Genomic DNA, 10,506 nt, shown 5'->3' with positions numbered 1-10,506 from the left:
TGATCTACTTACCCTTTAAATTTTGAAGGTGCAACCGTTTCACGGCGCCGTTTCTGTCCACCTGTTCGCAAACCTGAACTGCGCTTTTTTGTGTTTTTTTGACCGCCACTGTTGTTACTACCACTACTGGTGCCTATTGAGCTCGTACTGCTCATATCTGTGTCATCACTGTCAGCATCCCATTCACCAACGGAGTGTGGAGGAGTTGAGCTTTTCTTTAAATTGTTGGCCAAAGAACTCAATGACTTTGGCGACAAACCAAAACTGTGTTCTAAAGATGTTCCCGATGATGTATCGGTATTGTTCGGGAGCTGTCCTGAACCAACGATTCCACTTAACTTGTGCTCGCAGACATTTTCTGTAGTTGCAGTATTCGTTAAACCACCAACATCGGTATGGTTTATATTCCTACTGCAGCTGCTGTTGTTAGTGTTAGAAGTGCTTATATTACCATTGTTATTGCGTAGCGCGGAATATTTTGAGGGCGATGCCTCAGAGTCTGAGGTAGCTTCGGCAGACGTTACAGTCGCCGAAGTAGATGGAGCAGTACCGCTAGAACGAGTTTTCTGCAAATTTTCTCGGCACCATTGTAAATAAGATTCACGTGCAATTTGTTCCTCTATTGCTTCATTTGTGGCCTCCCAATCAGTTGTTTTAAGTTTGTCTTCAAACATTGTCTGCAAATACATATGAAACGCAATAAACATTTTTAAACTCAAAAATGCTTAAACTGAACCCTACTACATAATGTGTAACATAACAAACACGTCAAGAGCTATTTTACCTGCTCTATCTCCATTTGTTCACTCAAAAGTACTGCTTCTTTTGTCTGCAATTCCGGTTTGTAACCAGCTAATCCCAAACCCACTCCCACACTTGCGTCATATGGATCGATAATGGCATTATAATGCGATCCGCGCTGATAGGAAAGGCGCAACGGCGCATAACCTTTGTTTAGTTGTTCTGAATTAAATATATTTATCGGAGCTACAAATAAAAATGAAGGCCATCAGTTTAGGATTATTAAATAAGAGCACATTAGCATACTTGGTTTGTAAGAATAGACCTCCACTGGTCGATTGTATATTTCCGACATAGCCTGTATTTCAATATGATTTCCATGCGAATCCTTTCGCCGTTTTCGTTTAATATAAGAGTTAATATCTTCGGTGACAAAGTGAGAAAAGTACTCCCGATTTTTATACTAAGTGAAGGAACGGTAAGTAAATAATTTATTATAAGAGCAAAAATCTTTTCAATTATCCTTACGATATAATCCATCGTATGCTGGCGTACAACATCGTGCATCTCTTCATCGCCATAAATTTGCAATGAGATTGAACGAAACAGGCATGCACCATCTTCCTCAACCGGCCGTAACTCATAACCTCGCTGAGCCATACATTTAGCAAACTGTTCATCGCGTTGTTGCCACTCATCGGCGGTGGTAGAACCTTCTTTTGGTTGCAAGTGCTCGTCGCCGCTATTGTACCCGGAATATGTCTCTTCGACATCTTTAAGCAAATTAGCTGTTGCTTGCGTTACCGAAGATGAAGATTTGGGACTTTGGCAACCAAGCACAACAGGTATAGCTCCGAGATGATCAGGTGAAACACTTCCCTTAGCACTTACATGCGCTGGACTACTGCCACCGCCCAATACATTCTTTCCTACAGGACTACCGACGGCAGAGGTAGCTACAGATCCGCCTCCATGGACATGTGGGCTACTGCATTTCTTGGGGATTGAACTATTTGAACCACTCGCAGTTGAATGTTTTTCTCGCTCTGCGCGTTCTCGTTTATGATGTTGGTCATGATGATCCCTACGCTTAGACCGTGAGCTATTTACATACGGTAATTAATTATTTAATTCTAAAACGATTTGATTTAAAACGATCTGAAGTTACCTTTTATGTGGGCTTCGACGATGACGCGTAATCTCGTCGAACGATTCAGCACGGCGTTGAGGGCTCTGATACCATCGACAATAACAATAGATAATGAATTACAAACTTGTATTGAATAAAAAACAAAATGTTTAACAATAGTTTGCTTTGGAAATTAAAAATTGGTTCCAAGTATGAAACTTAAATAGATATCCTTTCCTAAGCACTTTCATATGCACATGCATACCTTCATTTGTATAAGAATTGGGTGTGGCAAAAAGGTATTGCGTGTTTATTGCATATTTTTTAAACTCATTTACTCTTATAAGAGCTATCAATCATTGTTGTTGTTGTAGCGGCGACAACAACCCCGCCCCGATCGGTTGATATCTCAGTCGTTGTCGTCAAGTTCCACTAACGGCAGCCCTAAGAAGCACAGCATAACTGTATTCTAAAAATATTTTTCTGAAATACATTTGTGCTTTTCTGAAATAAATTTGCCCTCTTCTGAAATACATTTGCGGTTTTCTGAAAATAATTTGAACTTTTCTGAAATACAATTGTGTTTCTCTGAATTTCATTTGTCTTTTTCTGAAATACATTTGGCCTTTTCTGAATGTATTTCTGAAATACATTTGAGTTTTTCTGAAATTCATTTGGCCTTTTCTGAAATTCATTAGGCCTTTTCTGAAATACATTTGTGTTTTTCCGAAATACTGTTGGAAAAGGTGTAGAATAGTTCTCTCACAGGGACGGTTGCGGTTAAGGCCACGTGTTATCTGAGTGGTTATGGCGTTAAGTGCTGTTGTTGTACTGTGCACTTTACGGAAACCATGCTGATGCTTCGCTGGGGTCAGGTGGTTCGTGAAATACGGGAGTACCAAGGCCTCTAGTGTCTTCGCTACCGGGGAAAGGAGGGTTATCGGTCGATAAGACTTTCCATTTTTGGCTGGATTCCCCGGTTTGAGCAGTGGGACCACTCTCCCCATCTTCCATATGTCTGGAATGACGAGAGTAGCCATAGACAAGTTGAGGCCCTCAGTTAGGTACGCTACTCCCGCAGGAACCAAAATTTTCAGCATCGACATGCATATTCCGTCTTGTCCAATGGCTTTGGAGGCTTTCACCTTCCCGATGGCTATCCTTACCTCACCGCTGGTGAAAAAAAGTGGCGCCCTGGGTTTTGGCATTTTGTGCAGCCTTCTGGTCACTCGACGTTTGGCTTTATCCACCGAAGGATGCAGAATAAACTGCCGGCTAAAATATCTCGCGCATCGCTCCGGGTCCGACTAAGCGTGGTCACCAAAGTCTATTTCGACTCTGTTGTCACGCTTCGTCGGGTTGGACAACGACCTCATAGTTGGCCAAAGCTTACTCACACCAGAGACGAAGTTGCAGGTCTTCAAATGCTCTTCCCGTTTCTTCCACTTATGTACGTTGACAAGTCGCCGAATCTCCGAATTGAGATCCCTGATAGGGGAATTGCCGGGAACGGCCTGACGAACGTTGTCACGCTCATCGGCTAGAACAGCCGCTTCAGCAGGAAAGTTCGGACGCGGATCCTTAATACATCCTGCTGGGATGAAGCGAGCTGCAGCAGCAGTGACAACCCTGCGAAATTTACGTTCACCTATGTGGACGTCGGTTGGTATGGGCAGTGCAGTGAAGGCGCCCTCAGTAACATCCGTGAAGCCTTTCCAGTCAGCTTTGGAAAAGTTTACATAAGTCCGGTAATCCACGGAAGCAAAGTCGGCAGGTTTATCTATCGAGATGACTATGGGCAGATGGTCTGATGATAGGGTCAGCATAGGTCGCCATGATACGCTGTTTATCAGACCAGCGCTGACAATTGTTAGATCTGGCGAGCACCAGCAGCTGCCCATAATCTTGGTGGGAGCGTCGTCGTTCATTGTGCAAAAAGCCGAATCGTCTATCTGCTCAGCCAGCTGTATTCCCCTACGATCATTTGATAGGCTTGAGAGCCAAAGATCGTGGTGCGCGTTAAAGTCGCCAACTACCATACGGTTTTCACTTCTGAGTAGCGCACCTATTTCAGGATGATATCCTGCCGGGCAGCTGGTGACAGGGGGTATGTATACGTTAAATATTTCGAGCTCAACATCGCCTGACCGGATAGCAATACCCTGACATTCTAGGATGGTATCACTGCGGTCGAAGTCTGCTTCAAGAAGAAGATACTGCACGGTGTGGTGCGTGATGAACGCTAAACCTCCACCATTGTATCGCTCGCGATCTCGACGGTGCACGTTGTATCCGGCGCAATTCAACAAGGTTGAGTTGCCGTGCAACTTCGTCTCTTGGACCGCAGCTATTAATATTCCATGCCTTCCCATAAAGACAGTTATCTCCTCGATCTTGCTCTGGGATCCGTTACAGTTAAATTGTAGCACCTTTGTGTGGCTTGGGAGACCGATCGTTATGTATTGTGTTAAGGAGTTGTGTTGCCTGCCGGCTTCCTGCTGTACGTGCAGCAAAAGGGGGTGCTGCCTTGTGGTGGTGGTTGGCGGCAACGCGGGAGAGGTATGCGACTGGGCAGCACAGCAGGGGCCCACATAGCCACTCGTCCAATCACGCGTGTTGCGAAGTCCTGAGCATGCTCTAAAATGGGAACCAGCCAAGGCAGGAGTTGCACTTGACTGATGTCACGTGACGGTATATTCTGGACTGAAAAACCGAGCAGATTGTTGGAGAAACTAGGAGTTGACGGCGGCGGTATGTGGGTGCTATTGTGTTTGTGTGTGTATCTATTGTTGTGTTGTGTTGGGGTGTGGGTGTGTTGGTTGTGTGCTGCAAGAGCGGGTGGTGATTTGCCGTGGAGGCGGTCTGATTCGCACAGGATGGGGCCACGAACGACCTGGTCCATTGCCGGTGCGTACGTAGGCCCTAGCAGTTGCGCAGGTGCAGGTGACTCCACCCGTCACAGGCATTGCTCATGACCGAGGTGGAGTTTGTTTGCAGTCGTCTCTGGCATACGCAGCAGGTGTATTTCTGGCCCTAAGTTGGACTTAATGCCAGCCCTGAGCAGAAGGGTACGGAGCAGATGTAGCCCTAGAATAGAGCAACGGGGCTAGATTGCCGAAACAACAGCCCTTGGTCGGGTAAAACCAGAGTCAATCTGGTACGTAGAAGCGGCTGTCGTGGAAATGTTATCTTTAGGTTTGCACTGTCATCGGGTTCTGAGCCAACTGTGAAGTTTCAAATCTAGGTTATCGGAAAATTGGTCAAAAATTGATTGCAAGATTTGACCCTAGCAAACATACATACATAAATATAAACAAAGCAAGTTAAAAAAAAAAATCTTTTAATAACAAGTAATTTTTAGCAAAAAAAAAACCGACTTCAATTCTCATATAAAAAAATATAAATATATATCTCATGATCCAATGATCGTATCTAAACCAGATAAGTATAGGACCACCTCTGAGACAATACCTTTCCGATGCAAAAAGAATTATCTAAATCGGTTGACGTGGTCCAAAGTTATGCGGTAACATACATAAAAAAAATAAATATCCCGACGAACTGATAACGTCCTCCTTTTTGGAAGTCGGTTAAAAATAGCCAAACTTACACAAATGTCGCGTCCGAGTTTTTATTTGGTTCCCTGTAAGCCTGTTCCAGGTACTTTCAAGATTTGCAGGATTACAGGACTTACAGGAAAATTTGTTTTCGCCATTAATGGTAGCGCGGAAAACGCAATTAGCTACTTTATATTTGTCGCTTTATTGTACTTAAATTTAATGGCCTGCAAAAGTGTGCATTCCTACCAAAATATTTTCTAAAGATGCTGATTAAAACGTTAGAAATATTTGGTAAAATTATGCATAATTTTTGCACAAAGTCTGAATTTGGATTTAAATGGTGTATGTTAAGTTATAAGTTATACCTTTTATAAAAAAAAATAATAAATAAATATCTAATAAACTAAAGATAATTAAGCCTGTTTCAGGTACTTTAGGATTTGCAGGTTTTACAGGATTTACAGCAAAAGTTGTTTTCGATAAATTCCTGCAAATCGTGAAGTACCTGGATATGCTATGTATACCATTAAAACTTCTTTTTGTATCCTTGCGTTTCTAATAATTTGGATGTATCTGACCAAACCTACATATCGTCCCTTTTCTGCCTTAACCACGTATCTACAATTTTTGGGAATGCTAATATTACCACTTATAACATCTGTTTAAGCGTCACACTAGAACAAAGACTTAATGAGGGTGCTGTGTTTGTTGTTGTAACAGCATACAGATTCCCCAGAGTTTTTGGGGAGTGTTGCTGGAGTGACAGTCCTTGGCCCGATATGAATCTGGGTCGTTCCGGTTACGTAGACCCGACTGTCGTGGGAACGTAATAAGGGTGCTCACTACTGTTAGTGGAACCAGAAATATTAAGTAAAAAATGCGTTTATTGTATCCTAACGGAAGAAATTAAGCATTTTTTCCTACACTCTCTAAAATACCTCTATTGCAGATACGAGGTTAAGGCAGAAGCGGGACGATATGTAGCTAAGATTGCTTACCTGCCCGCCACGGCATGGAGGATGTGCGCCAGTAGTGCGACCACTGGACTGGCTGTGACTGCTTCCTGGCTCGACCACGTTGTGACCATGTGTATGAGAATGAGAAGCGAGGGCATGCCCATGACTATGTGACTCTTTCTTCTCATCCGAAGCCACACGCTTCTGCGACGGAGCAATCACCGGTTTGATAGTCATGCTTACTTTTGTCACTCAATCGCGATATAACTAAATTTTAATTTTTAAATTTAATACGTAACAATACTGTCAATTCAATTCGTTGGATTACTGCGACTATATAGTATGTAGTTTTTTCTATTGCACACCTAACCTGAACGCCGCCCCGTCGCTTATTCAGATATTGGTATGATCTCACTGCATCCAAAATGTATTCAAGACAATATTCTATTCCAAATAAAAGCTTTTTTGTATTGTATATTGATATATATAGATGTATATATGTGCATCAGCTGGCAGCGCAAAGGAATTCCGTAGTTTGGTAGAAGCCTTGCCCCGTTTTCTTTTGTGCACAGGTGCTAGATTGCGCTGCTATATAACGTCAGTTCGTCACAACTACAACTTTATTCGCAAATAGTAAGATGCGTCAGCCACCTTGATTTTGCATATAATTGCTTCAAAATAAAAATTAATTCCGGCGATTTCATTTTCCATGGGCACTTACCCTTCAAGTTCACCTTTAATGCTTTGCTAAATTTTTTGTTGGCAATAACGATATTTTCCAAAGATTTTTTGGATTGAAAATTTTTCTACTAATCTGCTCCTGTTACTGAGTTTGTTACGTTCACTGCCATATGTGTACACGTCTCTTTTCTGTTTTGCTTTAATCATTCCTAGCAGATGACTGTCAGGTGTGTTTAACAGTTCGCAGCGCTGTCATTTTGTATACGTCAGTTGATGCCAGATAAAACAATGGCTTTGTTTCTTTTCTTTTCTAGTAGTAATTATCTTGAAGAAGAAGAATTGGAAAATTAGCTGCGCCACAGCAGCAGTACGAATAGCAGGTTTCGCAGGATTTACCTGGTGTTTTCGCCATTAAAAAACCTTATGTAAGGTCTCGTGCGGGAACAGCAACTTGTAAAATCCTGCTATTCGTACTGCTGCTGGAACTCAGCTATTGAGAGAATTACGCTCACAGAGAGTGAACTAAAGAAATAGTAGCCGTCATCGATTCGCCAACAGTTAGCGAGTGGCGAAACGAACGAACTCATTGAGGTACAAGCAAACTCGCTATCGTCTATCCGTCCAAGCTAACTTTGTTGTTGCTTTCACATGCAAAATTCTTCTTTAAGCGACCGGAACTCAAACATAGCGGGCGAGAAGTGGCGAATCGATGACGGCTAGTAGGTTCTTCCCCTAACAATCCGCACCGGATCCGGTAATTACAGAATGAGCGAAAAGTTCGCTCTCAAAAGTGGAACAAAGTCCAGAAGTACGGGAACGCAAAATACCACATGTCGCGCCCAGAATTTGAGAAACAGCTGATTCAGGTTGTTTTTGTTTTTGTCACTTCAATGCAAAAACTAGAAAATTGAATTTTTGTTTCGCAAATTTGATTTTAAGTACCTATATAAAGATTGAAACTACATCAACAGGCCATTTACTATGTCTTAAAAGCACCAAGTAAATGCAGGCAGCATGTAAACACAAAAAAGCTGACATGAGTTTTATCAAGTTTGCAGCAAAGTTAGGAATTTGAATTTAAATGATTTATGGAGCATGAGGCATAGTACTCAAATAAAAACTTAACGAAAAATACTTAGAATGAGAAACATTGGAAATAAAAAAAAAACACATAAGTGTGTAATATACACCCAGTAGAATGAAACCTTCATAAAATCGTCGGAATTTTATTGTAGTCTTTTTTTAAGGATTCGCGATACTTCTAGTGTGTATTTGATTAAACATTCGTTAATAAATTCAATGGCCCGTAGTCATAGTCAAAATAAAGTCGACTTTAAAGTTAGTTGCAGCTTTTTGACATAATTTTCAATGGGATATCTGTCAAAAAAGCTGCAACTAACTTTAAAGTCGACTTTATTTTGACTATGACTACGGGCCAATAATATTATTTAAGGTGTTCTTACACGATATGCAAATCTATAAATGTGACTTTTTCAATACATATGTATGTAATTGCGTATGTCTGTAAAATTCATATGGAAATCTATTTATCCAAAGTTTATCACTTTATCAAACGATCTTGGTGGGCAAACGTATCAATTTCAGCAAAATTCAACCCTGAATGCGGATAAACTAATAAATTTAAGCAAAATATCCCTTTAACACTTCAAATGAAGACCCCTAATAAGTTCTTTACATCGCGAACACTCATGATTCAATCATGATTGAATCATGGCGAACACTCATGATTCAATCATGATTGAATCATGGCGAACACTCACCACCCTTTGTCACTCATTTGTACGGTGACCATCCGTCCTTTATTTTAAAGGACAGTCCTTTATTTTAACCCCCTGTCCTATATAATTTTTGTCAAAATAAAGGACGCCTTTTGTCCATTATTTCTTAATATAATAAAAATAGATTGGCGCTTACACATATGTTAGTGTTTGGTCGAACTTCTCCTCTGATTTGTCGCGTGCGTGTTGATGTTGTCACACAAAGCGGAGGGACCTACAGTTTTACGCCGACTCCGAACCGCGATTGTATTTTTATGAGAAGCTGTTTTTCATGGCAGAAATACACTCGAAGGTTTGCCATTGCCTACCGACGGACGACCGCTGTTAAGAAAAAACCTTTTTTCTATATTTTTTGCGATGTTGCTTTGACCAGGGTTTGAACCCAGGCGTTGCGGAGTGAAAGCGTGCACTGCTTACCACTACACAAACTGTCCTTTAAATCAGCTCTGAATTCTTGAGAGGTAAATTTTTAGACACAGAATAAGAAAAATAAAAATGTCCTTTATAAAGTATAATGAAAACCTCCGCCAGTTCGTTTCGCACTCCACTTAAGGGTTTTTATTGAATAGGAAATCTTTGCACAATCTAAAAAGCACAGGGGAAGTTGTGCCCAGGATCGTGTTGCACGCTGAGTTTCCAGTTCCACTGATAGAGAACAACTGCTGCACAGTGGTTCAAAACTGGCATTTAGTGTTCGTAATTCACTGGATCCTTCATTTGTTTCACTTAATTTGATAATTTTTTTTTATGAAAGCTTATAATATTTGCAAGAGACCAGTTGAGCCTGATTTGTGAATTTTTATTTGATTATATTAAATTTTGTAGTGCAAAATGCAGAAAAAGTGGCAATTTTGAAGAAAATGTATTCTCCTGTTCCAGTTAATAAATGTTACATAACAAAGGCTAGTTAAAAACAATTGTACGGTTCCTTAAAACGGAACAATTACAAAAAAAAAATTATTGAAATATAAAAAAAAAAAATTCCCAAAATAATATTTTTTTTTGGTTTTTAGTAAAACTTGGTTGACAGATTAAGACTACGGTGAATTATGAACATTAAATTATAATTTTGAACCACTGCTGGCTTCGGCGTGCAGTATGAATTATGGCAACCGCATTTTGGGAGCAAAGGACGGCGAGGTCCTTGAAAAGGATTTGGCTTCATTTTTCGGAATCGGTTAATTAACTGGTAAATATTTGATTTAAATTACGATATGGGTAAGGTACTTTTATCATACAAGTTGTATGTGCGTATTCCCAAATAATTAAAAAAAAAATGTCCTTAATTTTACGTTGGTTAATATGGTCACCGTACTCATATGCCATGGCATGCGTGTAACAATTAACCCTGGTATTCAGTAAGCAGTCTCTAGTACCTAATATAAAAAAGTCAATTATTTGTCAGCTGGCTCCGAGCTGGTCACAAAAAGGAAAATATTGAGGCAAAGATAATTGCTTTCTGTTTTATAAAAAAAAAAACACGAAAAAGAAGCAAAGAAATATTTGTTCCACAACAATTTCATTAGGAAATAAACCAAAATGCTTTAATATCATAAAAATTCATTGGATTTTTTTTTAATATTTGTTAAAAAAAAATTAACCAAAAAACAAGAAAAAATCAAAAAAAAAATTATAAAAAA

The 10,506-nt window shown here is 40.3% G+C and overlaps 1 protein-coding gene across 1 annotated transcript in view; it reads right to left on the bottom strand.

Annotated features, from left to right (window-relative positions):
- Nucleotides 1-7,306, bottom strand: part of LOC118739170 (OTU domain-containing protein 5-A) — a gene marked incomplete in the record, with an annotated part of 44,874 nt that extends 37,568 nt beyond the window's left edge. Inside the window, 8 exon segments of the mRNA XM_036470355.1 lie at nt 13-677; nt 785-987; nt 1,048-1,204; nt 1,270-1,843; nt 1,910-1,974; nt 6,429-6,653; nt 6,752-7,057; nt 7,108-7,306. Coding sequence (XP_036326248.1) covers nt 13-677; nt 785-987; nt 1,048-1,204; nt 1,270-1,843; nt 1,910-1,974; nt 6,429-6,623 — 1,859 coding nt within the window.
- Between the last annotated feature and the right edge of the window lie 3,200 nt (nt 7,307-10,506).

The sequence above is a fragment of the Rhagoletis pomonella genome, unplaced genomic scaffold (genome assembly GCF_013731165.1).
Source record: "Rhagoletis pomonella isolate Grant_MI unplaced genomic scaffold, Rhpom_1.0 Rhpom_scaffold_00005, whole genome shotgun sequence".
Lineage (NCBI taxonomy): Eukaryota > Metazoa > Arthropoda > Insecta > Diptera > Tephritidae > Rhagoletis > Rhagoletis pomonella.
The sequence above is the reverse complement of the archived record's forward strand: the minus strand, read 5'-3'. Positions and strand labels throughout refer to the sequence as shown.